Raw genomic sequence first — 22,942 nt, 5'->3', positions numbered from 1 at the left:
GGCTACAGGGGCCCCAGGCACAAGCTGCTGACGGGAGGGGTGACCCTTCGGGATTTGACCCCAGGATGAGGGTGGTTTCCTAACTCGTGTCTGGCTGTGTCTTGGTGGTTCCCATGGGGACCTCGGGGGCAGCTGGGGAGGGCCCCTCTTCTGCTGCTTTGCAGGAGATGCAGTCTCCAGGGATGGACGGTGAAGGGCAGGGTCAGGGAAAGCGAGAGGCTGAGAACAGAGGGGAGATGGGGAGACTCTAAGGGAAGCTCAGGGTCTGAGGTGTGGAAGTGTCAGACCAGGAAGCAGATCTTCTTACACGGGATTGCCACGCCCCTCACAGTGGAGCAGCAGCTTCTGGCCCTCGCGGGGGTGTGGGGGGTCTGGCCTAATCTTCGCCGTGGGTGTGTCTGTGGAGAAAGAAATGATGTCAGTACACCGTTGCCACACCATCCAGGAGAATCACCCCGTTGTGCATTAAGGCTTCAACTCCTACCTGTCTCAGGCGTGGGCGGGGCTGGGGACACAGACCTCCAGCCCCAATCTCTCACGAGCAAAATCCATGGTTACTACTCAGTGTGCACGGGATTTGCATCGCAACCCCGTAGAGGTAGGATTTCTGAAGCTCTGTCTGTGATGGACACCGAAGGGGTATCCTAACAGAGAGCCGAGAAAGGCCCCTGGTTCACCTGGGCCTGGCACAGAAGTGGGACTTCATGCACATTTCTGATGGAGCAGTGAACTTGACCTGGGTCGTTTCCTGAGCTCACAACCTCCGCACCCTCTCTCCTCTGCTCCTAGGGAACAGCCTGCGAACGCCGAGTATCATTTTCAGGGTCAGAGCAAAAGTGAAGGGAGAGTTTCCCAACAACAAGAGATGGGGGTCATATTTAGGCTGCAGAGATGTGCTCTGGGAAGAAAGGATGGTGTCTGCCATGGGCACCAGAGGGCTGCTAGGAGGCTAGGACCAGATGGCTACTCAAATACAGCCAGAGGCTGGTTTAGAACAACAGATAAAGGGGCCGAGCTTCCCCTGTGGACAGAGCCAACCTTAACTACCTGCTTATGAACGTGTTTCCGTCAAATCAAACAGGACAAAGAGAATCAGGCCAGGTGAGAATATGGGGGCCCCACCCCCATCAAAGCCTCTAGCACCTTGCCTGGAGTCTAGCGCTTCTTAACTGACTGCTGATCACCATTGGGCCTCGAGAGTCAGCGCCAGAGGATCTAGTACCCAGCAGAGAAGTCTGCGGGGTTCAGACATGGGAGGGGGGACCAGGGCCTGAAGGAAGGACCCCAAGGCCAGGGGCCCCGCACGCATGACCGATCAGCAGAGAAACGTCTTAGGGTGATTGAGAACTCTGAAGTCTGCTGAGTTCTTTCCTCGGTGTCTTCCCCTTGACCCTCATGCTAATCGGTGAAGCACGCAGCGGCCCCTGGGAGAGGGCAATCTTTGGTCAAAGAGGCATAGCCAGTCAGCAGCAGTCCCACCCACAGGAATCGGGGCCGTCTGCAGCCAAATGGAAAGGGACACCCCCGGAAATCTGCCTCATGTTCAGCTTTCAGCAAGGGGTCTAGCGATTTTAAAGGGCACCAGAGTCAGTCCTGGATCTTCCATAAAAAAGAAGGTTAAGCAGTTGAGTTATTCGAGGATAATGACAAGCCTCTAGAGAAGTTAGGACAAGAAATGCATTGTTTTATGATTCTCTGTATTCTGTCTTTGCACTTTTTCTTTTTTCTTGGTTCCCACACTCAGAAAATTTACAGTTTCTCATGAGAGGGTGAAAGTTTCCTGTCCATACTCAAGGCAGAGTCCACATAGAAACGAGGACCCTTGGAAAGGCTTGGAGTAGGTACTGTGACGGTGGTCATTGTAGGTCAGAAACCCGAGAACCCTCGGGTTTTGGGGGCTGGGGCAGACGATGAGGACCACAGGGAAAATCTGGGATCCTGAAATCACAGTGTGTTGGTCTAGGACGAAGCCTTAGTGATCACCAGGTTCATCTTCTCTTAGAGGAAAGAAAGAGTCCAGCTCACTGGATGAAGCCATTTCCTTAAGCTGGCACAGCCCCTAGCGGTGGGGGTTGGGGGGAAGGGGAGATCAGCCCTGCGTCTTCTAATTCCCGGCTTGTTACAGTCGCCGCCAGAGCTCACAATCTAGCGGTACATCCCTGGCCTAGCTCAGGACTTGGTAAACTTGCCCTGGGGCCAAATCCTGCCAGCTGTGTGTTTTTGTAAATAAAGCTTTATGGGAACACAGCCACACTAATGTGCTGACATACAGTTTATGGCTATTTTCCTGCAGCAACAGCAGAATTAAGTCGTTGAGACAGAGACCATGTGACCCCCCGCCAAAGCCTCAAATACTTGCTATTGGGCCCTCTCCCAAGAAGCTTGCTGACCCTCAGCCTGGTGCCGTCATCCGTGGACTCATCGCTTATTTGCGCGAGGTGCTGCGCCTAGCCACGCGCGCTCTTGTCCCCTACCCCCATTTCATACCTGACCCTTCTTCACCCACAAGCCCACCACATACATAGAACTTCAATGCGTTGGGAAGTGGATCTGTCAGCTCCCTTTAGAGACTCATGGTTCACAGAGCACACGATGTCCGCCCCGTCGTCCTCCCGGGAAACCTGGAATGTCACTGAGCTGCTCACGGTGAAGGTTTTACCATTGGGGTCTTCCTGAACGCGGGTTGGTTCTCCTGGAGTACAGAACAGACACGTCCACGCGCATACACACAGACACAGCGTGAGCCCTAACATACAGACACAGTGTGGGCCCACGGCAGGCATACAGATGGCGAGTCTCCACTTAGACAAACTTAGAAAGTTGTGAAATGGTGATGTACACACAGGGAGAATGTGGGCCCTAACATACACACTCACACACACACACACACACACACACAAGTGTGCACAAAACACCTGTCCTTCTCCTACACCATGCTGATGCGCGCACACACAGACATGTACCCCTCTCTTCCTCACCCATCCTACCCTCTCCCCCCGAGCCCCAAAGCAGGGAGAACTTACCGTGGAGCTCTTGCTCACCCTTCCGCCAGGCAAGCTGGGCTGCAGGTTTGCTTCCAGAAGACTGACAGTTTAGGGTGGTTGTCTCCTTTTCCCGTAATGATGACTTGTAGCCAGTAATGATGGGCTTCTGTGGGATTCCTGCCATGGAGGGGGTCGGCCAAGACAGGAAGGAGAGGCACCATGAGGGGACCTCAGCTCTGCCTGCAGAGATGGCCTCTCAGGGACTCAGGATGCACGAGTCCTACTTCGGGTTAGAATGGGTAGAAGACTAGAGAAATCATCTTTTTCTCCCATCTCCTCCCTAAGAACCCACAGGGAAGATCTAGTACGTAGCCCGGCACCCCACAGCACCACTGGCTGGCTACAGAAAGGATGTAAAGCCCAGGGGAGCAAGGAAGGAAACTGAAACACAGGACCCAGCTGAGAGCACATAAGCAGCAGGAGGGTACTTGGACCTTAGAATCAACACTGCAAAGACTTCTCATGTTTCCCTCATACAGTCTTAGGAGGTACGCAGAACAGACGTCAGCATCTTTTTTTATCATAGTTTAGGAAATTCAGGCTCAGAGGGACTAAGAGATTCCTCCCAGAGCACACGGTAAGTAGAGCAGAAAGGATCAGAACCCAGTACTCTCTGCATTTTGTTCCATTGCAAAGGAAGCACAGACTGAAGTTTCCCCAAATGCTCAGAGACTCGCTGGGCCTCTGACTGCCTCGGGGGCTCACCTAGGAGCTGTGTTTGCAAAGAGGCATGCTGCGGAGCCCCTGAGGTTAGGGAGCCTCACCGAGAACAGTGACGAGGGACTTGGCCGTCCTCACGGGCATGGTGAAGATGGAGCAGGTGTACTCGCCCTCGTCCGCCAGGGCCACGTTGCTGATGCTGATGCTGAGCTCATGGGGAGTGGATCTAACCAGCTGGATCCGATTATCACGAAGGGCTGGGGACATTGGGAGAACGGGGAGCAGGGCTTTTACTGGCACTTTTCACAGTCATCTTCCAGTTCCAGGCCAGCGTCTTTGGGAGAAGGGCTCCAGCATGGTTTGGGGCGGGGAAACTCCTCCTGAGTTTGAGCCCTCTTTACGCCGTCACATTCCTGAGCCACTGGGCAGGCACAGTAGCCTCAGGGACGCTCAGAAAAGTAGGCCTGAATCTCGTGGGGGTGCCTTGTGAAGTACTTGGGGCAACACTTGACACCAGCTAAGTCTTAGGGCTGCTTTGAGGTGTCGCCCCCGGAGGACGGTGCACGGCTCAGGTCGGAGCTGTAACACCATGGTTTCTCTGGAGCGTGCAGATGAGCCCCTGGCTTGTTGCCTCCTCAAACAGCACACCTTCCAGGTGCCCAGCCTTCGCACCCCAGGCACATGCTGCCCTGGGCTCTGCGGACCCCCGCCCCAGTCCACAGCTCCCCTGGAGAGAGGAGACCTGTGGCAGTACCTCTCTTCTCTCCAAAGTAGAGAGTCTGCTGGGCAGGGTTGGACCACTGCAGAGACGAGTCCTCGTGGTCCTTCACTTGGCACTTGAGCACCACCGTCCCTCCAGCCACCACGGTCTCATCCGACGTCCAGGGCTGGCTATCTGCAGGAGCGCAAGAGGGTCAGCACCCTGAGGAAGCCCGGCCCCTCCACCCACTTCTGGGCCAAAGCGCGCCTCATCTAACCCAGACGGTCCAAGGCGCCCGTGTCTGCGTTCTCTTAAGGCATCGTGGGAGAAGGAGCAGAGGTGCTGGGGAAGGGGAGACAGACCTTATTTCCTCTTGCTTGCAATACACAGAAAAACAGTCATTTGTTGAATGTTTGCTGAGTGGAGGGGAACACAGGCGTCCCGATCTACACAGAGCACCGCACATGCAACTCTCCTGAGAGGCGCTGCCCTTCACTTTGAAAGCGCGCACACGCACCTGTCAGTCTACGCTCCGCCTCCCTGCCTCCGCCTGCCTCTACGAGCAAGGCCGGGAGAGGCGCTTGAGACCAGTAATCCCCAAACTAAAAGTGAGGAGAACGCCAAGCCAGCCTTGGGTCCCACATTCATTTACATAAGAGGGAGCTGATAAAACTGTGGAATAAGGAACCAAAAAGATTCAAAAAAAAAAAAAAGAAGAAGAAGAAGGAAGAAAGAAAGAAAAGCTGAAACATTTTGGCACAGACTTTACTTCCTCCCACAATAACTTCCCTTCATCATCAGCTGACACTCTTTTGGTACCAGGACAACGGTCCTGTCAACACACCAACCCAAATCACCCCCCTCCTGTTATTTTAAAGGATTAAAGTTTTCCCTGCCATTCGATGGAAATACTTTCTCACCCCTCTCTTCTTAACCAAATTAAACAAACAAACAAAGGACAGGCAAGGTATCCTAGGGAGGGGCCCTCTAGTTGGCCTGGCCGGGAACCCTCCCCCTCGACATTGTTCCGTGTTCCCTACAGCATGGCTTCTGCTCCCCATGCTCAGTCCCTCGTCTCTGGGACTGACTTTCTCTGACCTGAGAGCAGCAGCCTCTGCAGGACTAAAATCCACAACACCCTCCAGCTGGTTCTGAAGCGTCTTCACCATCCCTCCAGTGGGGCTAAGCTAGTGCAGCAGCATTATTCTCTTCATCGGAAGCCAAGAAACTTACTTCCTGCATTCCCTAATTGAGTAGTTTTAAACAGTCCCCATTCTCCCCCGGCACTGACCTTACCCCTGCCCTCTCTGTTATTCCTTTCCTCCCTGGTCACCAGAGATCCGTTTCCAAGAAATACATAATGGATGCTCCTAGCAGAGAAGGGGCCCCAAGGAGAGAAGGCAGCATGTGCTGGGCTTGATAAGAAGCACGGGTGCTTTGGGGTGTCCGTCTCCACGTGGGAGCACAAAGTCTGGCCGCTGGTTTTGGTGTTTAGAATAATAACAGAACTGAGGGGGAGCTTAGGGATCATGGAATCCAATTCCCTCATTTTACAGATGTAGACAATGAGGCCATGGACATGAATGATTGCCTACGTTCTGCTAACCGGGGACTCCCATGGGGACCACGCCCCTGTTCTTCGACTCTCAATGCAGTGGCCTTTTCATGGGACTGTTCCTCAAGTAACTGCCTGGCTTGAAAACTTAAATGATGACTTCAAGATTAGTGAGCCAGAGATGGAGCTAGCTGAATAAACCGGGACGTGATTTATCCCTGAAGCGTCTGAATGAAGGTTTGGGGAAACCTGTCATTTACCGCTCACTCTATACCAAGTTTTGACGAGCGATCCCCTTATCTGTGGGTCCCTTTGAAGAATTCTACCTCGATTGTGTCTTCCAGAACCTCTTTATTCTGAGTAATACCCTCCTCCTGGAGTCATTTTACTTTGGGGGGAAAAAGGTGGAGGGGATAGAGAGGGCTCTGCACTGGAGTAGGGAAGAGGCGTGGGTGCGAGAGAAGTTGGTGGTGTGGAACTAAGGACTAAGATGTCGGATGGAGCTGCGTGGTAATGAGGGGTGTGAGCACACAGGGCAGAGGCAACATGAGTGGGAGATGATGTGAGGATGGTGGAGGGGACCGAGGGACATTGAGATGAGGGGCCTGGATTCTCACCTTGACTGGCCAGCATGTCAGGGCTGCTCCAGACTGTGGAGCTGATGGCCTCGCCGAGTGGAGCCAGAGTTCCCAGCTCCAAATCCTGCTCCTGCCAGTAGCCTGGGGAAAGAATCTCCATCACGGATGAGCCCCTATATATTTGCTGCTATGGTCTGGGACACTTTGGTGGTTGGGGGCGGGGAGAGGGCAGGCCCTTAGTGAAAAGCAGGTGTGCCAGGATCCCTAAGAGAAGTGGGTTTCTCACAACGGGGAGAGATTTAACGAGAGTCCCGTAGAAGGAAGTGAGCTCTTCCTCCGAAGGCGGGATAAAAGGAGGATGCTAAGTTTTACCAGCCAGTCATACAACGTCAGAGCCAGAAGAGACCTTAAAGGTCCTCTGGTCCGGTTCTCCCGCTTTACAGATGAGGACAATGGAGCTTACAGAGGTTAAAAATCACTTTGGTGAAGGTCATCCCAGTAAAGGAGAGATAAAGGAATATGTTTCATTCCTCATCCAGGATCCTTTCGGCTACACCATATTATCTACTAAAACAACAACAGATCTAACAGTTAGATTACTCTTAATTAGTTTACTCTTAACCCTTTTCGTAGACCTGTGGAATAAACGCGCTGGTTCCTGTTTTGCAGCGTGGAAACAGGCTGCAGTCACTTGCCCAATGTCATACAAACGGAAGAGCGAAGACTGGAAATGTAAGCCTGATCCCAAGCGCAGAGCTCTGCTGCTTCCCAGCTGAGGCCCCTACGACTGCGGGCAGGCCTGGGAGCCCCCGCGGCCACCTGCTAGCGCGCAGCTCGGACTCTCAGGGGCACCCGGGCCGCTGCCCGCTTGATCCCCCCCGGCTCTGCTCCTTGCCCGCCACAGCCAACCCCCGGGGCCGGAGTCACCGCTAGTCTTCCCGGCCCGCGGCCCCTGCACCCGCCGCACACACGCCGCACGCGCCAGGGCCCGGCTCCCCGGCTCCACCTGAAGACGCCGGGGGGACAAAGAAAGCCGCCCTGAGAGTCGGCCAAGTCTCCCGCCGCAGGCCCAGAACTAGCCAATCACGGGCGCGAGGCTCAGTGACGTCATCGGCTGCCGGGCAGAGTCCGGAGCCGCCGCGCGTCCCGGGCCGGGAGTCGCGGGAACTTGGCGGGCAGACCCGCGGGCGCGCGGGAAAGGGACAGGCCAGCGCTGCCCCCGCGGTGCTAGGCAGGGTCGGGGATGCGGGCCAGGGGTGCGAGATCAGACTGAAAGGTGGGCCTGAAGATAGGGAGCGGGACGAGGGGGGCATTGCGGAATTCGATGAAGGGGAGACGGGGCAGGTGGGGGCGGGGAGCAGGGGAAGGGAGGGGAGAGGCGGAGAAAGAGGGCTAGGGCCTGAGAGCGCCTCCGAGGGTCAGCGGCCTCCAGGGGCCCTCACACACACCCTCCAGGAGATTCGAGAAAACATCTCCAAGAGGAGAAGCACCAATGCCCAAATGGGGAGGAGAGTAGAGAGGAGACAGCGGAGCACCTGCACCCCGTGGAGAGAAGCAGGCGGCGAAGTGTTGGAGAAGGGACGCAAGAAGGCTGAGGTGGCCAGTGCTGGCACGGGGTGGGCGGGGGCTCTCAGACCCTGCAGTGCCCCCCACCCCAGCCCGCGCCAGGCCCTTGCCCGCTGCCTCCCGCGGACTTAAAGGCTGGAGGCAACCTGACGCTGGTGAGTGTTTCAGCTTCTTTTCCAGGTTGTGTATTTGTGGGTGCTTGGACAGAGGGGGTGGAAAAGGCAGATTGGGGTGCTAGAGGGACAAGGGGAAGCCAGAGAGGAGTCGGTGCTCAGATGCCCACCCCCGGTCCTGGTGCTGTGTGCAGTGGGCACGGAAGAGGCCTTTGCTCAGCTGAAAGGAGGGAACAGCCGTCTGAAACTTTGGCACAGGACTTTTCAGCTTGCAGGGCGGGTCTTCAGCCACCGGTTCCCTGGCTTACAAAAAGACCTTGAGAGACGGGCAGCCAAACAATCGCTTCTTAGAGATGAGGTTGAGAGAGGTCCCGTGGCTTACCTAGAGGCACACAAACAGCGCACCTCTCAAGAATCCGCTTTCGCTCTCCCCGGGGCTCTCAAAGCTTTTTCAGCAGCTCCTTTCTCTTTCGTGTGGCATTTCTGCCCATTGTGCCGCTGTCCACTTGTTTGCTGATCAGTTTCCCCATCTAAACTCTAAGCTGGTGAAGAGCAGAGGCCTGACCTTATTCAGCGTCGCAGCTTCAGCTCTTAGGGCAAATCGGGTTCCTGGTGCATGAAATCGGTTCTGCTCATTCACTCAGACACACCTGGGGCTGTGCTGGGTCTGCTGGCGGTCGGGCAGGGGATGGATATGCCCAACGGCAGCGCGGGTTTCGTCTCCACTCTCCTGCTCCTTCTCTCCTCTGTGCTTTTTGCTGCCTTCCCTTGGTGTTCTCCCCTGTTTCTATTTCTTTCCTCTCTTCCCTCCTCCCGGCTTTTGTTGGCATTTTCTCCCCCTTTGTAGGATTAATATGGGACATGGGAAGGTAGGCCGTTCAAACCACATTGAATGGTGCAGATGAGGGGACTGATAATTAAACCGGATACTCTCCAATAAATGGCCTACATTGTCTGTAGATTTCCAGGGAACTCAGTCTGGTTTGTAGCGTTTTAAGAAGTTATAAACATATAACTGTGTGTGTGCATTTTTTTTTCCTTTCCCTGCTGCAGTGATATTTCTCCCTCTAGTTCTGAAAACTACTTATGATCTCATGTCTTCTCTTGAGAACTGTCTGTTAGTATTCCTGAAAGTTTCCTCACTGTTCTTATAACATTGTGCACCTGTAATGATAAGTTCAGAATGGCTCCCAGCAGTGGACAAGGGATTATAATGCTATTAACAGAAACATGGATAAGTAACAGAAATTATGACCGGGGTTGCAAAGGCCTTGTGACTTTGGGTTCAGATTGTGCCGTTCATTTATGACATCAGTGTAGAAGCCCTCTGAAAGGGTGGCATCGGACACTTCTGCAGTGGACACAGTTGACCTTCTGCTCAGGCAGGGACACTGGAGGGCAGTGCAGTCTGGACCACAGAGCCCCTTGTGTGTGTGTGTCGTGGGGGGTGGAGGGGGAGAAATCAGGCTAATCATAGGGAAAAGCGGTGAAGAGATTCTATTCAAATGGGCCTTATGGTCTTTCTGCTTCTGAGCCTTCACTGAATCCCATGGTCTGCACATAATACTCAAATGTGTTGGGCTGGCCTTCGAGATCCTGTGCAGTCTGATGCCATTGTGATTTCCAGCTTTGTTTTTCCTTTATCCTACCCATATCCCAGACATGATGCCAGTCTGAGTTTTGTATAAACCCTTGGCTTTCCTGCCCACATTCCCTTTCCTACCATAACCCTGCTGATAATGCCCTCCACCCATCTTCATACATCTAAGCCCCACCAGTGCTTAAAGCCTACCCTCTGTGGCACTGCCTCCGAGAAGTCTTCCTTAATTGTCCCAGATGGAACTAGCTTCTGGTTTCTCTGAGTTGCAACACTTGATCTACTTTTCTTAAGCTGTGCATTGCTCTGTGTGGTACAGGAAGGTTGGCTTCCCCCCTAACTATAAAGATTCCACAGGTGGGGTTGATATCTGATTCATCTCTGTATCCAGCATTGACTCTAATGCGGCAGACTGCACATGGGAGGGGCATAATAAATACATATTTAATAAATGAATCCAAGATGCTGAGCGTCTTCTGTTGTGAGAACTCGGCTCAGCCTCTGCCAGTTGAGAGGGACCAGCAAACCAAACAGGAGGAGGAAGAAATAGGACACAGGAGAGGGTAGACCATCCTGAGGCTGAAGCTCTAGGAGCTACAACAGGGTGGGGATCGATATTTATTGATCACCTTGTGTGCGTCAAAGCCCAAGTTAGGTGCTCTGTAATCATTATCCAGAACAGGTATTATCATGCACACATTAAGGATGAGTTGGCGAGGACTCAGAAAAATTAAGTAATTCATCCACGTGACGTAGCCAGTAAGTGTTGGGATGGGACAGTCGTCAAACTTAGACCCCTTTGACCTCAGAGCCCAGACTTCATGCACGTCTCTGCTGCACTGTCTCCCTCTCTGTGTGTGTGTGTGTGTGTGTGTGTGTGTGTGTAGGGGGGAGAACAGGGGTTCTAGGGGTCAAGATTCCTTCCTGCATGGCTGGCTGGGGTGGCTCACGAAACAGTATTCACAGGCTCATCTGTAAAATGATCAATGTAACAATGTAGCAAGTTGGGAATGGGGGCTTGTGTGGTGATGGGATGGCTTACACTCCCCAAATTTCCTTGTTAATTGGATTTCTTCATGTGGCTTCATCTATACCTCTGGGGGATACTTCATTTACCCCCAAGAGCTTTACAATGGAGGACTTTTCCGTTAACCAAGCAGCAGATGCGTGTAGTTAAAACCAACAGAATCCTCTCACGTTTTCATGGGACTCCAGTGTCTGGGCTGAAAACCAAAAGAGTGTCTTGTTTGCCTTCAGTTGCCTTGGGGGTTTCTTAATTCCTGGTTTATTTATCCGTGGGTTCTAGTATCTTTAGGACTCCTGGCATTTTAAAGGACAAAGTAGCCTTTTCCCCCACCCATGTCCTTTTGGTGCATTGTTCACATTAGGACTAGCAGAGGTGGGAACAGGGGACTGAGCAGCGCGCCCTTGAAGTGCAGTGCTACCTGTGACTCAGGTTTTCACTCATAACACATGTCCTCACAAAGAGTAAGCGCTCAATAAATATTTATTGAATAAATAAATGAGCGACGCCAATGAATGGCAATGTAGGATGTCTCCTGTCTGAGGGATGCTAGGAGGGACGCCTGAGAGAATGTGCCAGTATGAGTCCCGATTGCTCGGTTCATGTCTTCCTTGCCCTGTCTGTTCTGGGAATCTATGGTGCGTTGCCCTAAGGCCCGTGAACAGGGTCACAGGTGGGATGGGGGGACAGGGAAGACGCGCTCCCAGGTCACCACTGCCGGCCTTGCAGACACCTGGGTCCAGAGCTTCGCTTTCCTGACTAGAGAAAACCAACTCCCTGAGTAGGAGTTGATGATGATGGTGATGGCGATGGTGATGTGATGAGTCAGCATTTCTAACTCCACAGTTAAAAATATTCTTCATCCCAGCCTACTTGTTATTCCTCACGACTACCATGACAGGTGGGTGGAGGAGTGTTATCTCCAAGGGAAAAACACACTGGGGGCTGTGGCCCAAAATACTGAAGGGACCCACTTTTAGGTTCATTTACCCACACCCTTTACGAGGTGCCCCGGCCAGGGGATCTCTCTTGGGTTCCTCCCTGACCTGAGCTACTCGTGAATCCTTGTGTATGTGTGGATCACACCCAGAAGAGAATGGGTCTGGCAAAATCAGATTTAGAACTCAGTCCCTGGACCTTTGCTGTGTGCCCAGAGCCTCACGTCTAACAGTGAATGTCCGATTCTGTGTCTGGAGGAAGGTGGGCCAGGCCTGTGCAGGTACTGATTTAGATGCTAACTCTGAGATCTGGGGGGAGTCCCTTTGACCCGAGAGACTTTAGAGCACAATACCCTGATCGAAAAAGAATTTGTTTCATACTTTTACACTTTCCCGTGTGCTGCTGGGAATTACGCTACTTCTGCTGATGTTACCGTGGTGGTTCTTGTCTAGGGCACTGAGGGCCTGAGCGTCGAAAAACTCTTACTTCCACTTTCTGTCCCTTTCGAACTCTGTCCTCCCCCGAGATCTCAATCCCTCTTTCTTTCTCTCTATACTATAGTGCAGTCAGACAAAAGCTGGGGTCATGAGAGGTGGGAGTTTTGTCAATTTGGGATTTCCTGTCTTTCCAGGTATATTTCCTGCTCTCTCTGTGGCTCCACTGGGATCGGCCTCTGTCCCCGCCCAGGTTCCAGGATCGCCTAAAGGGTGGCCTGGCTGAGCTCAGGGATGCTCCAGCTCATGGTTCCTGTGGGACTTCCGAGCTCAGTCACGCCCCAGCAGCCTGCCTCTGTCACTTCCGCCTCCCCTCCACCCTCTCTCTGGCAGGGCCACTGAGACCCCACTGCTTGTTTCCTCCCTCCGTTCTTTCTGTTGCCGTCTGGCTTTTCCTCCTGGAGTCTTGTTTACCTCCTTTCCCTCTGGCTCCCAGCAGCCTCTCGGGCCCAGAAGGCACAACTCTCTCAGCCTTGCTGTACTGTCCCAGGAGGCATGCAGTATATAAGTGAAAATAGACGGTAAACAGAGTGAGAAAGAGAACCTTTGCTAGAAGAAGTGCCTGTTACGCTGATTTACCCTGTAGCCTGCTGAAGCATGGCTGAGAGGTTCAGATCTACAGAACCAGGGATCCTACGCTAGTCAATAATCCAAGAGATTTAGGTTCAGAAGGGGCTGGTCCAGGCTTCAACAGGTTTATTACTGAATGTTGGCAGATGCCTTTTGGTTCCATCCTAAGCAGGTCATTGAAAATGAAAGGCTTTTGTTTCCTGGGCTTGGAATGGTGTGTGGCTAAGCTTTTCCAGGCTGAATGAGGAGGAGGGAATCTTTGGGTTCGTTGGCTAGCTCGCCTGTGGTGGGTGTGAGGGTGGGGTTAAGAAGAAAAGCTTATCTGTGTGTTAACCCCCTTTTCATTAAAAAAAGAGAACCAAACCAAAGAACAAAAAACAAAAAAACTCCCCAAAACCCCAAAAGCAAACTTTGTTATTCCAAATGTTTTGTCTTACCCAAATGTTAGAAAAAAGTACCAAACTATAATATGTCATGAATAAATACATTTTGTATATTTCCTAAAACTCATCTGGTCATTTTCTACTGACCCCTAATGGCCAGAGGTAGTTAATCCTAAAATCTTTTTGATTCTCTCACACAGAGGATGGAATTGATGTCCTTTCTGACCCCCTCTTAGCAAACATTGATTCCTTTCTTCCTTCTGTTATGCTTAATCTTCCACAAAATATTTTCTCCTCTATCGTTTTTAGAAGCATAGACTTTGAGAGGTGACACAAACCCAAAGTAACATCTAGTGCAAATCTCATTTTAAAGAAGAAAAACCAGGGCTCAGAGAGGTTGAGCCCTTGGGCAAGGTCACACAGGCAGTCGGTGGAACCCGTGGTTAGAAGCCTGTCCCCAGTGGTTACTGTCATTTGGTTGCAGTCCTGTGGGCCAAGGGATTCAGAGGCTAATTTACCAGCTGGTGTGATTTTACTTTCTGTGACATCTACCCTCTCTGCTCCCCATCTCTGTATGGTAGCGAGTCTGCCTCTGTAGAGGCAAGGGACCCTGGACCTCAAAGCAGGGAAGCCTCCTAAACGCCAGGCAGGTGAGAGGTGGGATGAGACGTGGTGTGAGCTCCTGCAGCCGTGAAGAATGGCATCTTCACAGACTCAGGGCCTTACTGGCTGCTTCCACATCTCCCCAGAGAGGACACCAAGAGGCAGAAGGCACTTCCCTGCCCTTAGCTGTGAAAAGGCTGACTGAGGACAGGCTGTGTGCGCACACACGTGTGCTGGCCTCTGGCGGTGGAGAGTGGCAGAATGCAGGGCTAGCCGTGAGGAGGGGGACAGCTACGGGAGGGGAGAAAGCAGAGGAGCATGTCCTATTCTTGAGCTCAGGAGAGAGAAAAATCTGGAGGCAGAAGTGGGCTTGTGGTAGGCTGAGGGGGCCCCTCAGAGACTTAGTTAAGATTCTGAGGAGCGGAGACTGGGAAGTGGGTGGCGGAGAAGGAGGTGGGGACAGCTGTTGCTTTGATTTGCTATTGAGTCAGTATTCTCGGTGCATTAGCACTGGGAGGGAGCCCCGGGCTGGCCCCCAACAGAAACAAGCCCCTCTGTAGCTAGTACTGTCTTGTAGCAAGAACTGCATTTGGGAGGCAAAGAGGAAGGGGATCTGATCCCCAAAAAGCCCCTCCCCAGGCTGAGCTCTTTCTTTGCAGGACTGGGCTGTGTCCTGGGGACAAGCATCTAGTGTTCCGGACTAAGAGGCTGGGAGGGGATGAGGCAGAACAAAGAGGACGCCTCGGGAGGAGCTGCTGGGAGAGTGGCCCGGGTCTGTGCAGGGGGCTGTCTCACCCATTGTTGCTCAGGTAAGCCTGCAAGGCTGGGCATGACATCACTCCCTTGACAGTAGCTCTGAGCCATTTTGGGAGCGTCCATTTACCCCACCTCCTCATTCCCCTCCTACACACGCTCACGCACGCAGAAATCAGGACAGGTGGGACCCAGGGTCTGCAGGCTGATGCGGGAGTCAGGAAGCTGGGCTTTGTCTGAACTCTGAGATGTCCCCCTGAACCAGGGGCAAGTACTTCATACCCCTCCCCTAAATTTACCTTTCTGCTTTCACACGTATGGAATAGAACCGGGGAAAAATCTCCCATCTTGGAACATACATGGGAAAGGACACCTAACAGAGGCAGGGGGGAGTACACGAATGCAGAATTCCACCAGATTACTGGACACAGTATGTTTGCGGAAAAGGAGGGACTGGGGATGGGCAAGGTAGCCCGGGGCACGGGCGAGAGGTAAAGAGCGGGTTCCCTGAGGGACCCAGTCTGGGCTTCGGAGCCTCAGGCTGCTTGGGCACACGGACGGCCTCCCTTTCTCAGCAGGCTCTTGTACTCTCCTTGGCGCTAAAGTCCTACTTTAGATACCTCAGCCCACTGGCTTGGTGTGGGGGATAACAATGCTGGGAAGAGTTTCACTTGTTCGAAGTCAGGCAAGAAAGCGTTCGTCTCTGCTGCTTCTGGTTTTACTATTTCCCTCCACTGCGTCATAAGAGTCAGGTGTGGCTGGAGGGTTCAAGGCAGCCGTGAGGAGCATTACATGAAGACAGATATGTTCCTCTCTGCACACCCTCACTGCTCCAGGCCCCCTCCCTCAGTCCTAACAGACTTCATCTCTTCCTTTCACTTTTTTTCACGTAAAAAATGTGTTTTCCAGAGGATGGGACGTTGTCCAATTAGCCTGACTTGGCCCTTCCGGGGGCAGCTGAGCGCTTCTGTGAAACAGACATATTCTTCCGTGCTACAGACTTCATGGTCCCCACAACGGGGCCTCACAGATCTCCTGTTCTTTTCTTAAACCCTCATGGAGTCCCTTCTCTGAGGAGGGTATATACTCAGTTTTTGTTCTCCATGATGTACATATATTCCAACCGAGTTACTCTCTTTCTCTCATTCAGCATGTGTCCCTCAACACACATCACATGCTAGAGTTTTCACTATTTGTATCTCTGTTTTTATTTTTTTCTGACACAAACACAGCTTTTCTTATGACCCAGATACAGAGCCCTTTTCTGCAGCCCATTATTAGTCAGAACCCCTTACTTCCAGAAAACCATATGGCTTAAACTCAGAGATTCTCCCCAAAGCAGAATTTAGGCTCTCTCTTCTGCTCAAAAACCCCGGGAGAGGGACAGAATCCTCTCTCCTCCCAAGGGCTGAGGCTCAGGCCATCTGTCACTGACACTGGACTCCAGGGCTTGGAAACCAGAAGAGGGTTGGCATGAAGCAGTAATTGAGGATAAATGAGAATATCTGAGGCCCACGGGCTTAGTAGTGGTGGTTTTTATATTTGATTGAGATGATAGAATAGAGATCAGAGGAGAAAACATATAGTATGTGTTTGGAGAGACATCATGCTTAGGAATTAGAGTAAGAGTTAGTAAGAATGAATACAGTTGTCCTACTGTCGTTTTTGCATTTGCTGAGGGACAACTGGTTAGGAGCAGATGGCAAAACTGGCCGCTTGTTTCATAATAAGGAAAGAGCTTGGCTCTAGGCTCTTCGGAGGTTGACCTAAGCCATGCTAAGTTTCAAGTTACTTGTCGTCAGTGTAATTATGAGAGTCTTGCTGGGTTTCTAAGAAGTACCAGGTATTTCAGTCAGACACTCTAGAAAACAATTCACTCTCTGGAGCTTTTTACCATGAGGCTTTGGCTGGAATTCTAGAATCAGGATTGGAAGCAAAGAATTGGGGCAACAGAAGAAGACAAATAAGTGTAGGAAGCCAGGATTTGCACATTCATAATGAAATCTGGTATTGGAAGTACTGGTTCCCCACTCTGCCTAGCTAATATCTGGGATTATATGAAGGAAGTGCGGGGCTAAGTAGTGGTTAGCTTAGAAATGAATGGCTGAGAGAGCAGCCTTCATTTCTTGTTCCTTTTTTCCCCTAGGGCAAGGTAATGCATCTGACCTTCCTGACCCTGAACTGGAAGTAAATGAACCAAAGGTGCTTATAATTAGCAATCAATACACAATTAGTGCAGGTCTAGCTGGAGTAAGGAAAAATAAATCCTTAGAGAAGACTACATTTAAGTTCTTTTTGTTGTTTAGCTTTCTTACCATTCTCCTGGAGATCTCTAGGAGACAGGGAGAGAGAGGTTTAAGGAATCCCAGAGGGAGGAACTCAGCACAGAAGAATGATACACATTTTGAAAAAAAAATATTGGAAGCTCTGCATTAGAATCCTTTCTGAAACATGTCCACTGCCCATGAGGACAGGGGCCTCAGAGAGATGAGTAGATAGGAGATACTCCAGCTGTTACTGTAACCCAACTTCTGTCTTCCTGAAGGCTTGCTCATGAAGATAAATCACTTCCATTACCTGTCCTTGAGGAATGAAGTTTCTCCTTGTTTCACATGAGGAGATGGAAGAGGGGCCCTGGAAATTCATCCTGGAAGCTTGCCTCCCCAACTAGATGCTGCTGTAGGTCATTCACCAGTGTTAACTCTTAGAGGAACTATTACTGAGAAATTGATATGGGGGAATCAGCATGTAGGGGACGATAAGCTTGTGTGGTTCCAGCGTAATGGGAGGAACAGGCTGTCTAGTCTCAGACTGGCAGGGGCTGAACGTTCTCCACTCCTAGCTGCATATGACGTCATCAGTACTGGCAGATACCCCCAGAGTAGCAGAGTCCAGTTTAAAGATGCACCTCTTGGGGGGCCTGGGTGGCTCAGTGGGTTAAGCCTCTGCCTTCGGCTCAGGTCATGATCCCAGGGTCCTGGGATCGAGCCCCGCATCGGGCTCTCTGCTCAGCAGGAAGCCTGCCTCCACCTCTCTCTCTCTGCCTGCCTCTCTGCCTGCTTGTGATCTCTGTCTGTCAAAGAAATAAATCAAATCTTTAAAAATTAAAAAAAAAATAAAGACGCACCTCTTGAGATTTGGCCAAGGACTTGGCCTCTGGGATAAGATGGTTGTAAAGATGGGGGATGTGAGTCAGGGTTTTGGTATTTGTCCTGGTGCCTCTCATATATTAAATTCCTCCCTTATCTATCCGGATAATTCATCAGTATGTATTATCTTTGTATTCACTGCTAAGGCTGAGGGAAAAGAGAAAACAAGCACTGTGACAGGACAGTTTGAGCTGGTCATCAGGCTCAGAGTGGTTTAAGAGGGGCGTACTTAGCAAACTGAGGTGGGCACATTTACGTGTTCCACACTTACAGGGCAGATGTGGTACTACTGTGTATGAGCAATACTGTCTTCATCTAAAACAGGACTACTTGTAGTTTTGTTTTTCACTTATGACTCCACATATGGCAAAACATCCAGTTCTTCCAAGGCCATCTGAGGTCACCATAAGCCCTCGTCTCCTGAGCATTTCAAACAGTCCTTCTTCTCAACCTCAGTGTCACTTGCTCTTTCTGTCTCCTTTCTACAGTTGTTTAGGTGGTCGTGAGCACCTTTCATATGTATATCTCAAGGTTTGGTCCCCTCTTCCTGGTGGAGCTGGTCAGGGATCATAGCCAAGATCATATGCCTTTGTGGTGAGGGGAAGGAGATGCACCTTAGGAAAGGTGGAAATTGGGAAGTCTGGAGGGAGGGCAGGACCACGGAGAGCAGCAAAGAGAGCCTGTAGTGGCTGTGGGGGCTAGCACCATGGAGAGCTCAGAGCTCCAGTTCCTTCCTCAAAAAGCAGAGGGGAACAGGGATCATGGATTAAGGCATCCAGCTCTCCAGAAGTCAGACTGAAACCACAGACATCAGGACTTCTGTTAGGATCATGCTATACCCATCACTTGCTCTAAAAGGCCTCCTGAAATACTTTGTTTGAACCTGATATCTATATCTATATCTATATCTATATCTATATCTATATCTATCTCCAAGATCATATAAAAGTGAGCACCAGGGTGTGGTGCATAAACAATGAATTTTGGGACACTGAAAAGAAATAAAATAAAATGAAAAAAAAAAGTGAAGACCACCACCAGACTGAGTTTGTCAACATGAGCCTTAGTAATTATGATGATTACCTGAGTATTAGTGGTGGTGAAGAGGGTTTTCATTTGCCACAGTCAATTATGAATAAAAGTATTTTCTAATGAGGGAAATAGTGCCACAGACCTGTGTCCCCTCAGAGACACCAGGGCATGACAACACCAAAGTGTGTCTTACCATCAGATAGGCTGTGACATGTGCCAGAGTCAGGGTGCCCTGAACCTTCCCCAAATTGCCATGGACAGTCCAGTCTTCATCATGCGTGGGAAAGAGGAGTGGATCACGCCTCTTAAAAAGGCGTTTGTGTTCATGACACAGCTGGGACATTTGGTCAGTATCTTTACACTTAGATAAATTTTGGTAAAGGGACAAGTCTAGTTCTCTCTCCAGTACTTGTTGCTGCAGTGAAGAATATCTAGCTTTGCTAAACCTCTGTTTTGCAAAAGTCTCAGCAGCTTCGAGACACTTGAAGGCTTGGCTTCTCAGTGCTAGAAGGGATGGATCTCCTCGTTATAACAGGATTGGATTGGGTTTTTACTTGGGTTATAGGAACTCTGAGCACCAGCTTGTTCTGACCTTGTAAGGAATCATTACTACCGCTGATCCTAGAGGAAGAGGCAGGTCCTTGGCCCCAGAGACTTAACTCTTCTCTATTTTATAGTTGCTTGGGGGTTTTGTTCTTAATCTGACTGAGTTTTTAGGGACCTGAATCTTTATTGGATGGCTTGTTTCTTCGGGCTCTTTTTCTAATGGTTTGTTTCTTTCTATCTCTTATAAGCATTCCCATGGGGATTGCTGTTCTCAGAGTTTATGCATAGACCTCTAGGACATGACCTCATCCAGGAAACAGAATGTTCCAGTATATGGGCCTATAGCCAGTGGTTAAACAGGAAATGTTAAATTTTAACATGAAAAATGAGAGAGGGAGATATAATTACCAAAACTTTCTAATGCCTTGGGGATGTTTCATTCAGTGGTCAAGTAAGGAGGTAGTCCAGGCCACCAGTTGCTTTCATGGAGAATCTGCAACCTAGGTCACCATCCTTAGGTGACATTCCCTTACTGAGAAGCAGATGACAGAGTAGGGATCATAGAGCAATTTACTGAAGCAGGAAACAACAAAGAATGTCATGCCTCACAGCCAATGTTCCCCCCCCCGCACCCTGAGGATTTACCTCTTTAGTGATAACTGTGAAAATATTGGTCCTAGCATGTGACTTAAGGACAAGCAGCTTTTGATCCCCTTCTGCATCGTATGTGGACTATAAGGAAGTACTATCGGTGAGGAGTACCAACGTCAGATCTCAAGATCTACAGAACAATGGCACAACTACCCAATCTGCTGTTGCAAAGTGACCAGCACACCCAAAAGATACCATCTGTGAAATTTTATGGCTGCAGGACTGTGAGTCACTCTCCAAGTCAAGAGGGAATGTCTCCAACAAGGCACTCTTGAAATTAGACTTGGACCTCCAGTCTTCCTCAATTGGAAGAAGAAGGAAAGAGCATCTGAGGGCAGTGGGCAGGCTTCCTTGCTGTCAGGCGAGGACAGAGGACCTCAAGCTGTGTGTAGCAGAGCACTCGGGTGTCAAGATTGTTGGGAGTGGAGGGGGGAGATAGGAAGAAGGGTAAAAGACCCACAGGTCTATCTTCTCTCTTTCAAGAAGAACAATTCTCCTTTGATCTGTTTTTCTTATGTGATAAAGGAATTTCACATCTTCAAAACTTAAAGTGAGAAAACCACTGTCCTAGTCCTGGAAAAAATTCCTTTGACCAGCAGTGCTGCCTAGTGCCAGAGAGAGCTTGGGGCAGAGCCCTTGGTGGGACTCTGGATGGCCAGCGGGCATACCACAGCTTGGAGCCCTTGTCAGATAGACTGGTTCTGCATGGAGATCACAGATCCCTGCCACACCAGCCTCTCTCTGAAGGCCTCAACTTCTCAGTGCCAGGAAAACGCATGTCTATCCTTCCCAAGGGCTACAGCTGTACTAGGGAGAGCATGGGAACAGGAACAGAATGGTTACAGCTGCAGGGAGGAAGAAGCAGGATGGAGGAGGTCTGCCAAGCAGACCCGAGGGCAGCTCTGGAGTGAATGCCTTCTGGACTTCTCTGGCACATTGGGCATGAGCTCTACACTGGGCACCTGGCCAGGGGGCTGAAGAATGGATGGCAGGGACAGAAGGTCACTGGAAAGGGAAAGATATTCATGTGTGGGGCAGTGCGGTGCAAGGTTAAATTGCTACAGGCTGAAGCAAAGTCAGGCTGTTTACCCATCCTCTACACTCGCTCAGCTCCCAGGGTTCCGGAAATGACGAGAAGGAGGAGCCCAAGGAAGGTTGGTCACAGTGTTGAATATTGAGCTGCTTGTCAGAGATCACCACAGAACACATTAAGTTCATGGGGTTCCCACCTACCAAACCTGGGGTTGCCAGCTTCTGCCGGGACTAGTGGGGAAATGTGAGAGGGAAGGGGCAGGTGCAAACTGAGTGGGCAAACAGGTCATGGGCCTCCAGCTACAGCATGAAAGGTCAGGTTCCCATAGTATTTCCCGCCCTTCTCCAGCCTCTCAGTCCCTGTTCAGCCTTATGAACCCTCCTCCAGGGCTCTCTGTATCCCAGCAGCACCTGACGTTTGTTTCCCTCCCTCTGCGTGGAACTAGCCACTCCACCACACACCCAAGACCACTCAAGCCTCCATGTGTTAGGGCATGTTGTGCTCATGCTTTTATGTCGCATCTCGTTTTGGGCAAACATTGTCAGGGAGACTATACACTGCCTTGCCCTCTGCCAGGGGACCCAGGCCACGTCAGGGGTACCACACCCACCTTCTGCATGACCCTGGTCAGAATGGTTATCAAGACCACCACCCATGAGTCTCAGAGCTGAACTACTCCCTCCTGCATCAGAGCTGGCCCTTTTAGGTCCAGAAATTAAGAGGTGGAATTAATTTAGGTAAAGACTGTGTGTGGCTGTATGTCTTGTACACCAGTAAGTCCCAGGACTTTGCACATCAGACATATGTCCACTATCCAGACAGATAACACTCTACAAGGAAAATGAGGTTTCATTTGATTCTTCCTTGGGAACAGACCTCCCTCCCCATCTCTGACTTCCTGACCTCTCCTCTGGAAATTCTCCATTCCCAACTTAGTGCCTTGTACTCTTTCCCTCCAGCACTGCTGGGATGTTTTATAAATGTGAGGGCAGAGGGTTTCTCTTCCTCTCAACCCGACACCTAAGTAGTGCTGGGCTCCTGAATCAAGGGCCAAGATAAAATACTGTGTTTGGTGAAGAAAAACTTGGCTGTATACAGAGTAACTCTGTTCTACGATGTTTATGTCCTAGAGCTGAAGAGCTCCCAGCTTTCTGGGGTGACTCTGGGCCCCAGGCTGGGACCATCCATCCCCACTACTGAACAGGTACAGTTTGGTGGGGTCACACTGCCTATGCTGAATGCAGCTAGCGGGACGAGAAATCCAGGGGCTGTAGCTGAAAGTCAAGGCCTAGAAGAGAATCATTACTGAGACGTACAACCAGCAATCTCTCCTTGCCTTGCACCTAGCTGGCCCCTGGGACTCTCCTCACTTCCTCAGTGAGTAGGGTCATGACTGCAGTTCTCCAGGGAAGGGGGATTCCACGGAGGGGAGGGGCTGCTGTCTCTGTGGTGACTGGGGTGGGGACTCCCTTTGGGGTGTTGATGGGGATGGCGTGGAAGGAGTCAGCCAGCCAGCTACAGGGAGGGGATCCCCAGCGTCTTCATCCCAACTGAAGCTCCTTTACGGGGATGGAGACAGGGCTAGGGGAGGAGGTCAGGGGAGACGGAGCAATTATTCCTCTGGCACCCTGGCTCTCCGCCTGTTTTCTTCAGATGAAATTCTTTACATCATCCTCCCCAGTTTCAACCCCTCCCCTCTCCACCCCCGCCCCGCCCTGGCCCTATGCCCATCCCTGCTGGCCACTGGGTCCATAGCCCAGGAGCCGCCTCCCCTTTCTCCTCCCCTGCGGTTCTTTCTGTTTTTCGTTGGCATCTGTCCGGGCATAGCCACCACCCTCTCTCTCACTCTCCCCACATCCCTTTGCTCCGCAGAGGTCCTGTCCCCTCTCCCCCAAGGCAGCCCAGCCCTCCTCCGACTGGGCGGAGAAGACCAGGCTTTGCATTCCGTTAGT

The 22,942-nt window shown here is 51.2% G+C and overlaps 1 protein-coding gene across 2 annotated transcripts in view; it reads right to left on the bottom strand.

The window, feature by feature from the left end:
- CADM3 (cell adhesion molecule 3) overlaps positions 1 to 22,942 on the bottom strand; it is a 29,286-nt gene that overhangs the window by 5,004 nt on the left and 1,340 nt on the right. Inside the window, exons 2-7 of one of the 2 annotated variants that reach the window (XM_032845614.1) lie at positions 6,577 to 6,678; positions 4,459 to 4,599; positions 3,809 to 3,961; positions 3,024 to 3,161; positions 2,522 to 2,692; positions 308 to 398 (exon numbers count right to left, since the gene is read on the bottom strand). In XM_032845614.1, the coding sequence (XP_032701505.1) occupies positions 308 to 398; positions 2,522 to 2,692; positions 3,024 to 3,161; positions 3,809 to 3,961; positions 4,459 to 4,599; positions 6,577 to 6,678 (796 nt within the window). The remainder of the gene's footprint in view (positions 1 to 307; positions 399 to 2,521; positions 2,693 to 3,023; positions 3,162 to 3,808; positions 3,962 to 4,458; positions 4,600 to 6,576; positions 6,679 to 22,942) is intronic. The other variant, XM_032845615.1, reaches the window with a different exon arrangement.

This window comes from Lontra canadensis, unplaced genomic scaffold (assembly GCF_010015895.1).
Source record: "Lontra canadensis isolate GAN:19392208 unplaced genomic scaffold, GSC_riverotter_1.0 scaffold168, whole genome shotgun sequence".
Lineage (NCBI taxonomy): Eukaryota > Metazoa > Chordata > Mammalia > Carnivora > Mustelidae > Lontra > Lontra canadensis.
The sequence above is the reverse complement of the archived record's forward strand: the minus strand, read 5'-3'. Positions and strand labels throughout refer to the sequence as shown.